Below are 19657 nucleotides of genomic sequence, written 5' to 3' on the forward strand. Positions count from 1 at the left end.
GACAGCGCCATTGCACTCCAGCCTGGGCGACAAAGCAAGACTCCGTCTCAAAAAAAAAAAAAAAAAGAAGAAGAAACAGGGAAGCAGATTTCAGTAAGGGGGCAAGATAGAGGGGAGGGGAAGAAAAGCCCTACTTTAGATAGTCTGGGAAGAGCTCCAGGAGGAGGCGACAACTAGTGGAGATCTGAGTGACAAGTAAAAGATGCAAGGGAAAAACTCTCCAGGCAAAGGGAACGGATACAAAGGCTCTGAGGTGGTCAAGAGTCAAGAGATGGAAGGAAGGCCTGTGTAGCCAAAAGTGAATGAAGAAGAGAGTAGATAAAGACAAGCAGAGGTGATAGGGCTGAAGAGCCCAGGGAATCAAATGTTATAGGAAGACAAGATTTCAATCAAAGTGAGATGTCAAACCCCTGGAGTTTTTCAGTAGGTGTGAAGCCATCTTAAGGGGCAGACTTAATGAAGATCAAGTGTCCTCATTAAGGAGGACTTAGAGAGCTAGTGGGTACGATGAAAAAGGAGGTGCTCTATGAGAGAAATGCAGGTCATCGTTAACCAGGCTAGTGTCTTTAGGCCACTGCAGGCCAATTCAACTGGAAATCCCCTCATCTGACAAACACATAAGTGCTGCTCTCTGTCAGGCCCCACCTCCCCCCATTCTTTTCCAAGTGTCTCCGCCTGCAGCGATTAGGTTAGAAAGCATTTCTCTCTGCTCTCGCTTAGTCGGTTCCTGCAGTGTGTAAGACTACAGAGCTGAATTAGGAATGTCAAAGAATGTTCATACATAACAAAGGAGTCACACATATTAGAAATGACATTGTTACTAAAAAGCCACACAATATCTCATTTAGAGAATATGCTTAACAAAATATACATCTTAAAAATTCAGCACTCCAGAATGCTTTTTCAGGTGTTTCCATTTGAGAAATAAAGAATAAAAATTGGTAATAATTATAGACACAACTTCATACAATAATCTGGATAATATGCAAGAAGCATCATGTTGACTTTCAGATATTTCTCTTTGTGGCTAACGAACCACACATCAAAGGATGGACCAAAGTTCAGATGTACACAGTCCAGGGCACCTCCGAGCACAGTGGCAGTGCCCTCGGGGATTTTCTTTCCCTCAGTGAGAGACACGGGGGATGGGGAGGAGCCCAGGAGTGTCACCAGAAAGTACACAACCCAGCTTCTTACCCAGCCTGCTGGCATCATCAACTATCAAACCATTTGCTCCTCTTTGCAAGAGGTGCTCCTTTAGAAGGTCCCAATAATTTCTGCTTATATTGTTCGACCAGCTGGTTGAAGCGGGTTTCCGTCTTATTTCCCTTAGCTTTTTTCCTAGATACCTACAAATGAAAGGATTAGAAACATAATATAATCGATTTCAAAGACTATATATCACCTTACCCTCAGGCCACCCAAGAGAGAAAGTAAGTGGGACAGAGATCATATCTACCAGAAAGGGGTAGGTTTCTAGAGAGAGACTCTTAGAGAGAAAGGCTCAAACAGAATCATCCACTGGTAAGAAATTAGACCAAGAGTGAGTGCACAGGGAGCAGGGCCTGACTAACCTCCCTGTCTGCTGGGGGCTCAGGGGCCTCTCTTACTCTAGCTCCCAAAGGCTCACTTTAGCCTCAAAGCAGATGAGCCAGCACAGAGTCCGGCCATTCTTGCTTGCCCGTTCCCTCCCCAAGAACACTGCTCATGGGATTTCAGAGATCTCTATAATATAATATGGTATAGGTCAGAAACTTCCCAGACACAGATTTCTTGAGTAGGATGGGAAGCTAATGCTGCTTTTACCCTTAAAGGAAAGAGACTAGGGAAGGGGAGAAGCAAGCTTGACTTCAAGTGTTCAAGAATGTAGGACCACCGTTTTCTACTAAAAGGAACTAAGGCTCCTTGGGAAAATGGCTAATGTCAGGACTGGGGAAGAGGTACCTGAGCTGAGCCTGGGACATCCTGCACTAGAAAGCAAGGATACTACCAGACAAATAGGCCACATCAGAAAGACTCAGAAGCCAACCTGCACAGGGCTTCTGCCAGCCTTACACAGAGTAAGAATAATGACAGTATTTGAAACATATCAAGCATATGAAAACTCAGGATTTCATAATACTAAAAAATGAGCCAGTATGGCAACAGCTCATTACTCTGAAAACTAACAGAGAGAGAAAAAAAAAATCAAGCATTTATCCTGTCTTTCCTACATAAATGATATTTTGTGGTAACCAAATAATTGACAAAGGAAGATTTTTCTTTCTAGAGTTCTAATTAAAAATGCAAAAGGATAGAAGTTTAAATAATCAGCATTCTGTAACCCATAATGAAATAATGGATCTGGTAACACTCATCAATAATTGCTAAGGCCATTACATGAAAGGCTAATTGGGAACTTCATCAATGGAGGGATAAGGCAGATAATCCTCAAATCTACTGATCAATCCCAGAATCACTAAAAATGGGCAACCAGGTAGTATGCGCCTCAGGCGATATAAGGAAACACACACACCACCTATGAAATACTCTCTTCAAGAAAACTGAACTTGAGGCCAAGCACGGTGGCTCATGCCTGTAATCCCAGCACTTTGGGAGGCCGAGGCAGGCGAATCACCTGAGGTCAAGAGTTCAAGTCCAGCCTGGTCAACATGGTGAAACCCCGTCTCTACTAAAATACAAAATTAGCTGGGCATGGTGGCGCATGCCTGTAATCCCAGCTACTCGGGAGGCTACTCCTGGAGGCGGAGGTTGCAGTGAGCCGAGATTGCGCCATTGCACTCCAGCCTAGGCAACAAGAGCAAAACTCCACCTCAAAAAAATTTAAAAAAAAAGAAAACTGAACTTGATCAAGCTACCAGACCGAACTAACTACCAGATGACAGGCAATATGGGGGTGTCACAGAGACAAGTTAAATGACACCACAAAGAAGCAAATGGCTAAATTAAAAATGTGACACAAATGACCTGGTTTCGCCAATAAATGAATAGCATGGAAAAAAGGGTGGTAAGGGAGAATGGATATTAGAGAAGAAAAAAATGATTTAAGAAATTAAAAACCCAAGTATAATGTGTGGACTTTGGATCCCGACTCATACTAACCAAGTATAAAAAAAATTTTTTCAGGCAATTTGGCAAATTTTAATATGGATTTAATATATCATTTGTGTAGTAGATGCTAAAGGGCTTATTAGTTTCATTAGATATTATAATGGCATAAGGTGTGTGTGTTTAAGGCCTGATCAGTTAGAGATGCACTCTGAGGTTTTTCTGAGCAATATGTTTCATTTTCATATGAGACGCATTTACATGTGAAATGGGCTTTGCTTTAATATACTCTAGTGGGGAAAGCATGTTATGGGGAATATGTAAAACCAGGAGACTGCTGAAACACAGGAACAGATACGTGGAGGTTCATTTTACTTTTTTCTCTCCACTTTTATGATTGTATAGCTCAACATTCTCTAAAAAGCTACCGTCCTACACAGAAGTCTTTCTTTTTTTCTTTTTTGCTCAACTAACCAAGGTACAAACATGGCTACGACCTGGCAGAACCATGCCATACCAAAGCTGTGTGTCCTGCAGAACTCACCTGCTCGGACGATAATTGCTGCTTCTCCTGCTTCCACTGGTTTATCTGTGGCTTTGGCTTTTTGGGATGGACGGGCTTCACTTTGCCTTTGTCCCGCAACCTGAAATAACATGGCTGAGTGTCACCTTGAGTCCTTCTTCTAATTTGACACCCCTAGGTTCTCTTTGTACACTGGCCCTTCCCAAGCCCATGATAAGTGAAGTCATTCTAAAAAGGGATACTGCAACAGACCCTCTGAAAGCTCAACATTTGTATACTTAGGACTGCTTGATGCCAGGAGTTTGAGACCAGCCTATGCAACATAGCAATCCCCTGTCTCTACTAAAACAAAATTAAAAAGTCCCAGCTACTCAGGAGGCTGAGGAAGGTGGATTGAGTCCAGGAGTTAAGGTTACAGTGCGCTATGATCATGCCACTGCACTCTAGCCTGGGCAACAGAGCAAGACCCTGTGACATGGTTTGGATCTGTGTCCTTGCCCAAATCTCACGTTGAATTGTAATCCCCAATGTTGAAGGCTGGGCCTGGTGGGAGGTGACTGGATCATGGGGATGACTCCTTCATGAATGGTTTAGCACCATCCCCTCAGTGCTGTTCTCGTGACGGTGAATGAGTTACCACAAGATCTGGTTGTTTAAAACACTCCCCCCTGCTCCTGGCCATGTGATGTGCCAGCTCCCACTTCACCTTCCACTATGATTAAGTTTCCTGAGGCCTCCCTAGAAGATGAGCAGCTGCTGTCATGCTTCCTGTACAGCCTGTGGAACCATGAGCCAATTAAGCCTCTTTTCTTTTCTTTTTTTTTTTTGAGACGGAATCTCACTCTTTCGCCCAGGCCAGAGTGCAGTGGTGCGATCTCGGCTCACTGCAAGCTCCGCCTCCCGGGTTCACGCCATTCTCCTGCCTCAGCCTCCCCAGTAGCTGGGACTACAGGCGCCCGCCACCGCACCCAGCTAATTTTTTGTATTTTTAGTAGAGACGGGGTTTCACCATGTTAACCAGGATGGTCTCGATCTCCTGACCTCGTGATCCACCCGCCTCGGCCTCCCAAAGTGCTGGGATTACAGGCGTGAGCCACCGCGCCCGGCCAAGCCTCTTTTCTTTATAAATTACCCAGTCTCAGGTATTTCTTTATAGCAGTGGAAGAACTGAATAATACACTGTCTCTAAAAATAAAATAAATAAATAAATAAAACCCCATGGATATCTCAAAAACCTTCATTTATTTAACAAATATTTTGTAAAGATTTACTTTTGTAGAGCACTAATCTGCTGTCCCAAACAGAAACTACAACTGAACCTCAAGTATGTGGTCTCAGCTGGCAGAGATGGCCATCTGGACAAGAGGAAGCTCTTCAAAAGAGGAGAAAAGGGGCACAAAAGCCTGCCCTAGGAGGCCCCTCTGCCATTGATCTAAGAGTGACATCTCTGATGGTGTTGAAGACTCGCGTGTTAACCCCGTGTGTGGGAATACATAGCACCAAGCATCCTTTTCAACCAAACAAATGCCACAAAGAGAAAATAACTCAGCAAAAACAAACCCGCTTAGAACCCACCCACTGTTCTATGCTTCTGCCCTCCTGCATCTCACCTGATTTTGGGGCCTCGGTGTGAGGGGAGAGCCAGGACCTTTCTTCTCTTCTTTCCATCAGGCAGCTCCACCTGCTCCACTTCAGCCTTGGTCTGGAACCCGGTCCATGAGGTAGAGCCCGCCTTTCTCTTCTGCTCTGGGGGCACCTTGCTTTGTTCCTCTGTGTGGTGTTGAGCTGCCTTCTGTTGCTGGTCTTTTGCAGGCTCTGGTTGCCCGTTCTGAGGCTCACCAGTTGCAGGCTTGGATCTCATTTTTTGCTGCATAAAACAAGAAAATGCCATCTGGTTTCTGGATGAGCTTTGTTTGCTGCAAATACTCAGCAGAAGATGAGCTTTATGTGAGCTAGATGAAAGAAGAGGAATTCTTCCCCCACACAATTGGAGACTAGAGGAAAGTGAATACATGTAGATCACAAGCCCTGCCACAGTAACAGATGGTTACTGGGTGGGGGGCACAAAATAACCATTCCCCTTCCCATAACACAGAAATAAGGGAGAGTGCATGCCCAAAATTCAAAAGTCAGTAGGTGGGACAATTATCAAAGGTGTAACCTATGTAGAAGGAGAATACAAGAAGAAAGCAAGCAACAGAAAAGATAATGAAGTAATAAGGGCTGAGAATTTTTCAAAACTAATGACAGTCACTAAACCACAGATCTAGGAACTCAGAGAAGACCAAATAAGATAAATACTAAACAATTTACAACTAGTCATATCATAGACAAACTGCAGAAAATCAAAGATAAAATCTTGAAAGAAGCCAGACAGGGGAAAAATTTTACCTATAGAGGAACAAGGATGAGATTATATCAAATCTCTCTCTCTTTTGTTTTTAATAGGCACCCTCCCATACCAGAGTAGATTGAGAGACATTTCCAAGACTTCTCTTCAGAAACCATGTAAGCAAGAAGGGAGTGAAGTGAGATATTTAATATTTAAATTTTTAAAAGAAAAAAAATCACCAACCTACAATCCCGTATCCGATAAACTTATCCTTCAAAAGTGAAGGAAAAGACTTACTCAGACAAAAGAAAATGGAGGGAATTTGTTGCCAGTAGACCTGTCTGCAAGAAATACGAAATAAATCTCTTCAGAGAGAAGAAAAATGACATAGGTCAGAAACTGATCGTTTTCAAGAAAGGAAGAACATCAGGAATGGAATAAATAAAGTAAAGACGACAAGAAAAAGATGCTGTGGGAAGGAAGGCATCAAGGAAGTTATAGAAGTATTTGCACTGAAGTGGAAGAAACAGAAGATTCAAGTGAAATTAATGTAATGATAAGTGTGTGTTATTCTTCCCTTTCACCTTAGAAATCTAGATAGGTACAATGATACAATGAACATTTATTATATGCCTAGTGTGTGCCAGTCTGTTTCCAGGATACAAAAAAATAGTGTCTACCCTTCAGGACTCACAGCCAGGTGGAGATAAGAGATGCATACACAAATAAACCAAAGTAAAAAAAACTACACAGCTTAAGGAAGTTCCTGAAAATCAAGTAAGAGGGCCTTATATCTTTTGAGAGAGGTGGAGGCATGCAACTTGAAAGAGATCATTTGATCTGCATATGCAAAGTGAGTAGAGGCATTTTTACACAGAAAGAACAGTATGAATATAAATCCAGGCAACAAATAAAGTAATTTGGATGTTAAAAAACAAACAAGGCTGGGCTCAGTGACTCACGCCTGTAATCCCAGCACTTTGGGAGGCTGAGGCAGGTGGATCACTTGAAGTCAGGAGTTCGAGACCAGCCTGGCCAACATGGTGAAACTCTGTCTCTACTAAAAAAATACAAAAATTAGCCGGGCATGGTGGTGTGCACCTGTAGTCCCAGCTACTCAGGAGGCTGAGGCAAGAGAATCGCTTGAACCCAGAAGGTGGAGGTTGCAGTGAACTGAGATTGTGCCACTGCACTCCAACCTGAGCGACACAGCAAGACCCCATCTCAAACAGAAAAACAAACAAAACTGGTAGCTTCAGAATCACCTCTGAAACAATGGCTAACAGTAATAAACAATTCTATTATCTGGGGAACAAAGTTGCCTTGAACAATAACCAGATCCCAGATTTTCCAACCTAGGGCCATTGCATTAACCACCAGAATGGCTCGTCTGTTGGTAATCCTCTTGGTATATACCACAAAGACTACAAATGTTTGCTGTATATGCAAGGGAACTTTGCTGTGCAATATCAATGAGAGCTCTAAGAATGACAGAGTCAAGAATAATCTGGCCCTGTATGTCCTGGGGGAAGATGGGTAAGAGAATGAGTACTGACTGCGTGCTGACCATGCAGTATGCTAGACGATGGACATGTATTATCTCATTTAGTCCTCAGCAATCATGTGAGGCAGATGTTGTCCACCCCATTTTACAAACTGAAGTTCAGAGCGGTAATAACTGCCAAGGAACATGCAGCAAAAAGGGCAGAGCCAGAGTATGAGCATGAGTACACGTATTCCTAAAGTCCCTGCTCCACCTTCTATACCACACCAGATTAAAAACAGTACTAAAACTATCAGGCTTCACACTTCCGGAGCCAACTAATAAAAGAAAATATGGAAGAGATAACTGAAATCTACAGGTAATGGGAAACCTTAACCTCAACCATTAATTTTGGCATGTACTATCACCAAACACTGTAAAAAACGGCTGACTGGAAATAACATTGGTCTGCTTCCTCTCTCCTTCCTTTCCCTTCTGCTGTAGAGCTATCAGACATGGGCCAGCAGATAAGAAGATGGCCTGGAGAGGCTTAGGGAACTGGGAGTAAAGGGAACTGGGAGCAAAAAAACCTAACTGAGGGGAGAACTACTCTAAGAGAGCAGAAGCACAAATTGAACAAAATAGAAGAGTTTATGTCCTTAAAAATATGGACCATTTAATTTCTGTACCAAGCTGCGCTGGATCCTTAATTCCTTCATTTTAAGTTTTCTTCGATCTTCTAAAGAGAACTCCACTATTGGTCTCTGTCAGAGGGAGACAGAATGCCATTCATTAGACTTCTTAATCTGTGCATGCAATGAGCTGAGTTTTTCCCCTTCACACATCCTCCCCCAACCCACCTTTTTTTTGTCCACTTGCCACTGTTTCCCACCCCTCAAATGTCAGAGGACACCAGGCATAAAGGAGAAGGCTGGTTTCCTGCAAGTGGTCCTAAGGGAACAAGTCTCCCCAGAGGACAAGGCCTACCTTCAGAGGCCCAAAGATTTCTGGATTGTTGTTGATGAGGCGGAGGGCTTTCAGGGCATGCTCGTGCTCTTGGAACTCTGCAAAGGCGTAGCCCAGGGACCGACCCTTCATGTTCCCATGAACTCCTTTGAGGTCTCGCATCACTCTACACTATGAGTAGAGCAAGAAAAAAATCAGTAATTACAGAATGAGAAGACTTGCCTGACATGAACTGCTTTAATAGAGTCAATAAGAAATCAGGCTATTGGGTGGGCATGGTGGTTCATGCCTGTAATCCTAGCACCTTGGGAGGCCGAGACAGGAGGATTGCTTGAGGCCAGGAGTTTGAGACCAGCCTAGGCAACATGGCAAAACCTTGTCTCTACAAAAAATACAAAAAATTAGCCAGTGTGGTGGCACCTCAGCTACTCAAGAGGCTGAAGCAGGAGGATCGCCTGAGCCCGGGGAGGTTGAAGTTGCAGTGAGCCATGATGGCACCACTGCACTCCAGCCTGGGCAACAGAGTGAGACCCTGTCTCAAAAAAAAAAAAAAAAAAATCAGGTTATTGAAACATAATCTTCATTTATACCACCATCACAAAAATCACACTGGAATAACACTTATGTGTGTCCATCTTATTAGAATTTACCTACTAAGACCATAAAACAGATTAAAATTGTATTTTCTTGCTTTCTACTAGCTTATAGACATCAACAGAGACCTAAAAAAAAGCACATAAACAAAACTTCCTAAAGAAAATTTATAAAGCGGTTTGGATGTTAAAAAACAAACACAATACAAACACAACTGTTTGCAATACATACAAATTGAGAGGTACATGTTATTTTAAGCATGTAACAAGTTGCTGCCGAGGATGGAGTACTGTCCACAGATCTTACAACTGAAAAAAGCCCTCAGGAAGGAAACTATTGAAGAAGGAAAGGAGGAAGGCCTGATGGCTTTAGATAAGAAAGACATTTCAAGCATAGGAAAAAGTCTCTCCAACATACAGGGTCAGAAATATAGGAAGAAGTTTCAGCTCTCTTTGCTTGCAGCTCAGATCCTCTCTAGTGTGGTTTTCCCTTAAATCCTTAAGCCAGATGTAGTAAACATCTGGGGCACCAAAGTATGGTAGGATTTTTTGAGAAAACTGATCATTTACATGCCATTACTACCAAAGCTGTCGTTCTCATGTAATGGAAACGGCTAAGTATTGGGGACACATGGATGCCGCATTTAGTTTATGTCCAGTGTCCACTCTGTGCCTAGAACTGTCATACACTGTAAGGGAATCAAGAGAAGCATATAATGAAGATCCTGTTCTCAAGATGCTTACCATCTTACTGAGACACTATACATACAAATAGGAAAGAATTAAGAGGAAAATTCAACATAATGCAAAATATTCTAGAATAAACATAAATTTCTCTAAATTATGACAGGTGTTAAATATGCAGGCACTAAGTATTCGGATGATAGGAGAAATTACACAACTGTCCCTCCCCTATAACCAGTAACACTGAGCAGTTTTACTAACTGTGGTGTCAGATATGTGCTGATATATTCACATTCTCTCAAGTAATCTCCCAAATACCAATCCATACATTTTGAAGAGGTTTTCAGGGATTAGGAAAACAGTTTATGGTGGCGAAACAGAGTAAAGCAGACCCAAAATATTGGCAATGGTACTTTTAAAATAAATATTGACTAAGAGATGACTATGTACCAGGTACTACACCAAGGATTGGGGATAATGAGATAATGCTTGCCTCAAAAACTCAGTCTAGTGGGGAGAAGTGACTGACAGACAGTTTGAGGCCAGGGTAATAGTAACCAGTATGACAGAGATATGCAAGGCCAGGCCCAGTGGTTCACACTTATAATTCCAGCACTGTGGGAGGCCGAAGCAGGGGGATTGTCTGAGCTCAGGAATTTGCGACCAGCCTGGGCAACATGACAAAACCCTGTCTCTACCAAAAACATAAGAAATTAGTCAAGCATGGGCTGGGCGAGGTGGCTTACGCCTGTAATTCCAGCACTTTGGGAGGCCGAGGCAGGCGGATCACTTGAGGTCAAGAGATCGAGACCATCTTGGCAACATGGTGAAACCCCGTCTCCACTAAAAATACAAACATCAGCTGGGCGTGGTGGTGCATGCCTGTAGTCCCAGCTACTCGGGAAGCTGAGGCAAGAGAATCGCTTGAACCCAGGAGGCGGAGGTTGCATTGAGCCGAGATCATGCCACTGCACTCCAGCTTAACGACAGAGTGAGACTCCGTCTCAAAAAAAAAAAAAAAAAAGAAAGAAAGAAATTAGCCAGGCATGGTGGTGTGTAACTATAGGCCCAACTACTTGGGAGGCTGAGGTGGGAGGATTGCTTGAGCTTGGGGGGAGTGGGGGTGGCGGTTTGCAGTGACCCGAGATGGTGCCACTGCACTCCAGCCAAAGACAGAGCAAGACCACATCTAAAAAAAAAAAAAAAAGAAAGAAAGGAAGAAAAGAAAAATAGCAAAGGGGAATGTGGAGGCAGAAAAGTTCTGTACTCACACAGAGTCTAACCAAGTTGGTGTGAACCCAGTGTTTTTCTAATTCAACTGCTGAACATCTACATGGCTTCCTGTGTTGACCACAAGGCATAGGGGACTCTGACCACAGGGTAAGAATCTAACTAGGAGTAAAATACTCTTCCAAAAAGCAAAGCAGATTATTTTCTCTGCAAGAAAATTCACATGATAGCACAAAGTATAATGCTAAGCACACAACAGGCATTTAATAAATGCTTGCTAAATTAATTCATGCAGACAGAGACTTCCTTGCATTCTTCTGTAATTCAGTCAGATGTAAAAGACAATTCTTAGAAGAAAAAGAACAAAACCAAGAAACTGCTAAACTCAGCTATGCATACTGACAACATGTCCAGAAGAAAGTCTGTTGATGGCCCGGCACAGTGGCTCACGCCTGTAATCCTAGCACTTTGGGAGGCCAAGGTGGGCAGATCACTTGAGGTCAGGAGTTCGAGACCAGCCTGGCTAACATGGTGAAATCCCTTCTCTACTAAAAATACAAAAATTAGCCAGGCGTGGTGGCGCACGCCTATAGTCCCAGCTATTCAGGGGGCTGAGGCAGGAGAACTGCTTGAGCCCAGGAGGAGGAGGTTGCAGTGAGTCAAGATTGCACCGCTGCACTCCAGCCTGGGCAACAGAGTGAGACTTCGTCTCAAAACAAACAAACAAAATCTGGCACCACAGCCTGAGGGAAATGCTTGATCTGACCCAAGATCAGAATGAAAGTTCCAAAATGGTCAGGGCCACGTCTCACCTCCTTGATGCGCACCCCTTTCTCTCCACTAGTAGCACTCAGCAGCAGCTTTCTGAGCTGTTTGTCATCTACAGCCTTTGGGAGATTGTGCAGGCAGAGCCTGGTTCGGGAGACAAAGATATTCTGGTCCTTGAGTTTCTGATGCTTCAGCAGCTCAAACTGAAAGAACAACCAATGGTTAACAGTACAACCCACTCTTTTTAAGAGGCAGGCTCATAATTCTCCAAAAGGAAAGAATTATGATCCTCATCCCATAACCACACATATAGAAAACGGATGGAAACTGCCCACACCGCAGCTTTACAATGCCTAGTATAGGGAAAGAAAAGTCCAAGGGAACAAGATGGTGGGTGGGTAATAGTAAAATCATAGGCTCTGGAGACCCATCCCTAACTGGAGAAATTACATAAAATTTTAAAGCCACAATTTTTCATCTATAAAACAAAACAGTAGATCAAGGTCTCTGAGCACTGAGGTGAGGCCAAAATGAGATAATATAAGGCTGGCCAAAATGAGATAATATAAGGCTGGGCAGGGTGGCTCATGCCTGTAATCCGAGCACTTTGGGAGGCCAGGGCAGGCAGATCACCCGAGGTCAGGAGTTCAAGATCAGCCTGGCCAACATGGTGAAACCCTGTCTCTACTAAAAATACAAAAATTAGCCAGGCATAGTAGTGCATGCCTGTAATCCCAGCTACTCGGGAGGCTGAAGCAGGAGAATCGCTTAAACCTGGGAGCCGGAGGTTGTGGTAAGCCAAGATCGTGCCATTGCACTCCAGCCTGGGCAGCAAGAGTGAAACTCGGTCAAAAAAAAAAAAAAAAAAAATTCCCTAGCTCAAAATGTAGCTCAGAACAAACAACAAATAATACTGTGATTAACATCTATGCCCAGTCCTCATCTACCCACCAGCTCAACTGATTATCTAATCCTTCCAAAAGGAAATGGAACTTATTCAAAGAATACTTGACAGAATGCTGTGTTGTCTCAACTCTGCCACCCTGAGGCAAAGGAGTATCAATGACCACAGAACCATATTTTGCTCTTAGAGCAATACCCTCAACTATGCTGCCACAAAACCCCAGTTCCTGCGTGATCTGTGTCTAAAATGAAATGAAAGATGACATTCTTCTCCCAATTAGTTTTTTTTAAACCAAGTTGGTGGAAAAAAGTTTTCAATTAAAAGTTTTTCTTTTGTCAAGTCTTCTCAGTCCTGCTGCTTCTTGTTTGGTAAAAGTACCAACAGATCACAAAATAAACAAATCCCTTGGAAAACGACTATTAAAGGAACATCTGAAAAGGCTATCATGTTTAAGTTCAACAGACTATTTTTCTGTCAGGAAAAGCTGTGCCTGCTGTGAATTTATAATGCATACCTATCATTGAATGAGCTTTTTGCTAACAAAATTAGTTTTAAATTAAATACGTCATTATTGCACTGTGATCAGACAAGGGTATATAGTGCCCTTATAAAATTGAGGCTTTAAAATTTTCTGTAATTTCTCCAGTTAGGGATGGGTCTCCAGAGCCTATGATTTCTAGGTGTTCACTACCAGAAAAGTTGAAAACACTAGTGCAGAATCTGTGCCCACTGAAAAAAAGACACACTGCCTCCTGCTGTCATTACACTCTCACCCCTGTTCCTCATCTGCATGTTAAGGTTCCATAGCTAATTCTGTTCACAGTTATGCATCTTTACCATTCTAGGCTGGCTTGGCTTTTTGAAAGTAAGTTATATGGGAAAAAGTAAAAATTACTGGGAACATTACCAAGCAGCAAAGGAATATGAGTTATCGGTTAACATCGGAAACATCCATAAAATGGAGTTTTTCTAAAATGATTTTATAATCTGGAGATTATAACTCCTCCCAACTGACAGCTACCCCTTTCAAGAGCCGTATCTTCTCCCTTCTCTAATAACTCCAGCTCATTCTGATCTTCCCCTTTTACATTATTCTGTGTTTATACTGACACCTAATTACACGTAGCAATAGCCTCTGACTGTCTACTGCATGATGTAGCAGCATGTGTTCAGCAAACATTTACTGCCAAGCACTAGGGAAACAAATAATAAGACACAGTTCTTTTATACCAGCATACAAAACAGATAGAATACTATGTATAATGTTGGGTTACTTGCTATTTCACCTATGTGCTTTTCTCCCTAACAGGGCAATAAGTATGGTCTGTGACCATACTGGGCTCTTTGATGAGCACATCTAGCATTCGATAACTATTTTTGATTGATTTATAGGCCACGCAGAACGTGAAGGTCAATGCCTAATCTACTCACCCGTTCTCTTTTGGCCATATCAGCAGCACTCACACCCTCTGCAGCCTTCGTCCCAGCACGAATCACTGCAGAAAGAGGGAAAAAGGCCAAGAGATCAACAAGGGAATTTTCACTGAGCAACAAGAGGAATGTGATTTGAATGATGCAAACTCTTTGTACAGGGCCCAGAGGACTATGTTGGCCAGGACACGGTGGCATTTGGTTAGGTCCAGAAATAGGCTACAGGGCTAAGTTCTGGGCTCAGAGCTGCTCTCAAGGACTAAAACTCTAAACATTTTGTGATTTTATTCCTCTTCTCTTTCTCTCCCCTCAAAGAATCTTCACGTACATGCCCAAAGTCAGAAAGAAAGGCCTAGAAGAAGTATGGAACATAAGTACGTTTTGGGCATTTAGAATGCACAATGTTCCACCTATAATCTGCCCTTGGAACTTAACTTTGCTGTTCCTTATATACTTGAGGTCCATTACTAAACAGTGAGATAAGCCAGCCGAAAACAGTTATGTTGCCATAGAAGGCTGGTGTCGAAGGCTAAAGGACATTACTAGTACAGGCTGTGAAGCTATGGAGGAGGTGAGCTGATAAATGCTGTGTGACCTAGAAGAATTTTTTTAAAAATTTAAAGCTAATTTTTTTGTCTTTCTGACACTAAAGGAAAGTACTGGGTGCACATTTTAAATCCATGAATAATCCAAAAGAGTAATTTTAGTCATAATGAAAACCTCTTATTAGAAATGATGACAAGAAGCAAAGGTATTTTGAGTTCTTCCTCCCCCTTTGCCTTGCCAATCCTCTATTGAAAAAGACTAAAGGCAACCAGGCAGAAAAGATAATGGGACAGTTAATCCACAAAAATGAGTGAAGGTTTACTAATAGAGAGCCACATTTATTAAAGTGGATTGATCATATAGCACTGTTAAAGAGAACATTTGGGTTTTTAATTTGAAACATGCTTCCAGGCATACTATTGCTTGATCAATGATATGGCACAGGGCCAGGTACTTAGAAGCGTGGGTTACATCTCCCTACTCACAGCCTTCTCGGGCCAGATAGAGATTCCGGGTGCCAGTCGGCTTCTTCACCTTCGTCGTCTGAAGCTTTGCAGCCTCATCACGGGTCACCGCCAAGTCAACTTTGAGCTGCCGGCCATCCAGTTTAAGCCCACCAGCCTGTAACAGATCACAACCCTTTCTTAAAACACATAATGGCCGGGCACAGTGGCTCACACCTGTAAACCTAGCACTTTGGGAGGCTGAGGCAGGTGGATCACCTGAGGTCAGGAGTTCAAGGTCAGCCTGGCCAACATGGTGAAACCTCGTCTCTACTAAAAATACAAAAATTAGCCGGGCATGGTGGTGTGCGCCTGTAATCCTACTCAGGAGGCTGAGGCAGGAGAATGGCATGAACCTGGGAGACGGAGCTTGCAGTGAGCGGACATCGCGCAACTACACTCCAGCCTGGGAGACAGAGCGAGACTCCATCTCAAAAAAAATAAAATAAAATAAAAAAATAAAAAAACAAAACAACACATAATGAGTAGAAACTGGAAACTAAGCACCTGACAAGAACACCACAGAAAGGGATACAGCAAACATCAATTACGCTATGGAAGCCAAGCCCTACGATGTTTCAGCTCAGCTAGCTACAAATGGATCACTGGGCCTCACAATATTTAGTATAGCTGTGCAAAAGGCCACATGTGTATTTCAGGCAGTCAGCAGTAAAGAATTTATTTTCTGGGAGTTGATTAGTCCCAAAGTAGACCCAAACTGAGGAAAATTATCTGTAACCAGGCAAATGTCTAGTATTGTAAAGAAAGCTAATGAAATAGTAGAGTACTTACTCAAGAGGACTTAAGAAATAACAGCAATATTAGATAACATTATACTCGACTATAGAACAAATGGAGTAATTCTCCATCACCCACACACATTCTCTCTCAAACATCTACTCTACTTCACAGACGACCTTAATACCTCCTTATCCTAGTCTTTCATGTTATCAGTCTAGGATAGAGGCTGACACAAACAGCAAGCAACAAATATCAGATACGTTATTATCCCCTTTTCCTCACCTATGAAGCAGAGATCATAATTCTGCCTACCTCAAACGGCTGATGTAATGATTAAGATAATGCATGTAAAGTTCAGTGCCTAACACAAAGTGCTAAATAAGTGTTAGTTTTATTATTACTGACAAGAAAAATAATAATAAAGCTTTGTATAAATACCAGATGTTGCCCCTAAGAGCCAAACTGCCTCCTGTGTTATAAGGTAAAGGAAATATCTTCCTTACCTCATTCTCTGGAGAAGCAGCTAGAAGGCATTTCTGAGCTGCTTCTTGAGTCATGAACTGGGCAAATGCACAACCTGCACAAGGAGACACAATTCAGTGAGATCCCAAACTCCCACAGATAAACCAAAGACAATATTGCAAATGGCAACAGCCTGACACAGAGTGGAAGGCATAGGTGGCATCCATTTATTAAGTACAGCCATGTAGCCGGGCGCAGTGGCTCACACCTCTAATCCCGGAACTTTGGGAGGCTGATGTGGGCAGATCACGAGGTCAAGAGATCAAGACCATCCTGGCCAACACAGTGAAACCCCGTCGCTACTAAAAATACAAAAAATTAGCCAGGCGTGGTGGCGGGCACCTGTAGTCCCAGTTACTTGGGAGGCTGAGGCAGGAGAATGGCGTAAACCTGGGAGGTGGAGCTTGCAGCGAGCCGAGATAGTGCCACTGCACTCCAGCCTGGGCAACAGAGCAAGACTCCGTCTCAAAAAAAAAAAAAAAAAAAAAAAAGTACAGCCATGTACTTGCATAAGGACGTTTTGGTCAGTGACAGACTGCATATACAACAGTGGTCCCAGAAGATTACAATGGATCTGCCCTATACAGTTGTACCATTTTTTATCTTTTATACTGCATTTTACTATACCTTTTCTATGTTTAGAAATACTTAGATACACAAATACTTACCATTATGTTACAACTGCCTACAACATTCAGTATAACAACATGCTGTGCTGTACAGGTTTGTAGCCTAGGAGCACATATGACCTATGTGTGTAGTAGGCCATACCACCTAGGTTTGTATAAGTACACTATGACATTCACACAATGACAAAATCACCAAATAATGAACTTTGCAGAATGTATCCCCATCATTAAGTGACGCATATTGCACTATGACACAGGCACTATGTTAGGTACCAAATAATCAAGACAAAGATACCACTGCTCTTAATGAAATTTTATTATTACTTCCTTCATCTGTTCTAATTCTTCTTAGAACTTTAGTCTCATGATCTCTCTTAATAAGAAATATCCATGTGAAGGCTGGGTGTGGTGGCTCACACTTGTAATCCCAGCTCTTTAGGAGACCAAGGCAGGAAGATCACTTAAGCCCAAGAGTTAGAGCCTAAGCAACATGACAAATCCTGTCTCTACGAAAGAAAAAAAAAATTGGCTGGGTGTGGTGGTGCATGCCTATAGTCCCAGCTACTGAGAAAGCTGAGGTGGGAGGATGACCTGACCTCGGGAGGTCAAGGCTGCAGTAAGCCATGATCACTGCACTACAGCCAGGGTGACAGAGCGAGACCTTGTCTCAAAAAAAAGAAAGAAAAGAAAAGAAAAGAAATATCCACATGAAATGGTAGAGAAATTCCAGCCTAACACTTAATTCAGCATCACTTATGAAGTACCTATTAGAGGACTAAAAAATAAAGCAGGAACCACTTAACCCTGAACTTAATTACAGATCTCACTGTCACACAGTCACTTGGGAGGCATCAGATACGGGCAGATCTGCTTCTCAGAGTAAAAGTCTCTGTCCTCTACTATATGAATATAGCAGGGAACCAGAAAGCCAGGAGCTCAATTCTTGGCTCATACTCTAGAATCTTCATAAGGCATGCCTTTCCTTGATTAGATGCAGGACCAATTAACCCATCTCTATTTCTGCTATTGACCAAAAAAAAAATTTTTTTTTTTTTTGAGACGGAGTTTCGCTCTTGTTGCCCAGGCTGGAGTCTAACGGCACAATCTTGGCTCACTGCAACCTCCGCCTCCTGGGTTCAAGTGACTCTTCTGCCTCAGCCTCCCAAGTAGCTGAGATTACAGGCAGGTGCCTCCATGCCCAGCTAATTTTGTATTTTTAGTAGAGACAGGGTTTCTCCATGTTGGTCAAGCTGGTCTCGAACTCCCAACCTCAGGTGATCCGCCTGCCTTGGCCTCCCAAAATGCTGGGATTACAGGTGTGAGCCACCTCACCCGGTCAATAAAAAACAACTTTTATAAGCAAAGAAAGTAAGTTTACCTTTCAGTAGATTCCAAAAAAGAAATACAAGTTTCATAATTTTGTTTAGTATTCCTTTAAATTTTAAATATTCTCTCAGATGCTGCCATATTTCCTAGAGCTACTGGGGGCATTGATCTTCTGCCTCCTATAAAAATGAATGGCACAGACTAACTGAAAGGACACATGCGCCAGGCCAACACAAAGGTCACCATCTAGGAGCTTCTGTGTCCCCTCCTGCCTCCTATCCTCCACTCACATCTTTATCATAGCACTAGTCAGGTGACATCTTCCCAAACAGAATGAATACCTCAGGAAAAATGACCACAATTCTTATCTGTTTCTATATCTCTAGCACCTACCATAGTGTACAGCATTAACAGATACTCAATAGAAAGAAACAAATAAGGAAATATGGGGAAAATGTTTCTAATAGGCAGATTCAAATGAATCTAATTAGATTGAATATGAAGAAAATGGGTGCTCCTCTCTGAATAGGTAAGAATTTTATCATTGGAGTTTCCAGAGTCAGTACTGGGTTCAGTCTTAACATTTCCCTAAAAGACTGCAGTTAATACTTAGCTCTTCCAGGTAGTGAAATGGCATGCTGAGAGGGATAAACTACAGGAGCAGCACGAGGCTGCATGAGTAGGCAAAAAAGGTATCAGAAAAATTTAATGAGCTAGGGAAGGACAATACATTTTTTTTAAATGATTAAAACTACGCTTATTAAGATCATGAACTCTGTTAACATTAATAGACCGCAAGGGATATCTAGTCAGTCAATTGTAGGCTTCATTCTAAAAGTATTAACCCAATATACTACTGCACTAAAAAAGAGACAAAAGATACTACCACCAAAGTAAAGCAATATCATACCACTAACTTGGAACATTCTATGCAATTCAAATTGTCTAAAAACATTTTAGAAATGGAAAAGATCCAAGTAGTATAACTAAACATGAGAGCTGCAGGTACCTTAAGTGATTACTCAAACCCACTCATTTTACAGATGAAAACCTGAAGCCAACGGTAGTTAAATGATTTGCCAAAAATCACCCAGTTTATCTGTAGCATAGCTGGGATTAGATCCCTAACTCTGTTCCACAGTGCTGCCTTATTCACATCTTTTTTTTTTTTTTTTAAAGAGATGGAGGCGGTCTTGCTCTGTCTCACAGTCTCGAGTGCAGTGGCAATCATAGCTCACTGAAGCCTCTAACTCCGGGGCTCCCCGCAGCCTCCTGAGTAGCTGGGATTTCAGGCACACACCAGGTCTTAAACTTTTTTTTTTCTTTTTGAGACGGAGTCTTGCTCTTGTTGCCCAGGCTAGAGTGCAGTGGCACGATCTCGGCTCACCACAACCTCCCCCTCCCAGGTTCAAGCAATTCTCCTGCCTC

At 42.5% G+C, this 19657-nt stretch overlaps 1 protein-coding gene across 9 annotated transcripts in view; it reads right to left on the reverse strand.

Moving 5' to 3' along the window:
- The window catches only part of RBM28 (RNA binding motif protein 28), a 123912-nt gene that overhangs the window by 89575 nt on the left and 14680 nt on the right, over positions 1-19657 (reverse strand). For 5 of the 9 annotated variants that reach the window (XM_034964917.3, XM_055115369.2, XM_055115374.2 and 2 more), the window contains 8 exons: positions 16256-16329; positions 14994-15129; positions 13963-14027; positions 11672-11830; positions 8374-8523; positions 8076-8150; positions 5182-5438; positions 3593-3692 (listed from right to left, as the gene is read on the reverse strand). In XM_034964917.3, the coding sequence (XP_034820808.1) occupies positions 3593-3692; positions 5182-5438; positions 8076-8150; positions 8374-8523; positions 11672-11830; positions 13963-14027; positions 14994-15129; positions 16256-16329 (1016 nt within the window). Of the gene's footprint in view, positions 1-793; positions 1350-3592; positions 3693-5181; positions 5439-8075; positions 8151-8373; positions 8524-11671; positions 11831-13962; positions 14028-14993; positions 15130-16255; positions 16330-19657 lie in introns of those variants that run through there. The other 4 variants (XM_003806043.4, XM_055115372.2, XM_063606377.1 and 1 more) reach the window with 3 other exon arrangements.

This window comes from Pan paniscus, chromosome 6, assembly GCF_029289425.2.
Source record: "Pan paniscus chromosome 6, NHGRI_mPanPan1-v2.0_pri, whole genome shotgun sequence".
Taxonomy (NCBI): Eukaryota; Metazoa; Chordata; class Mammalia; order Primates; family Hominidae; genus Pan; species Pan paniscus.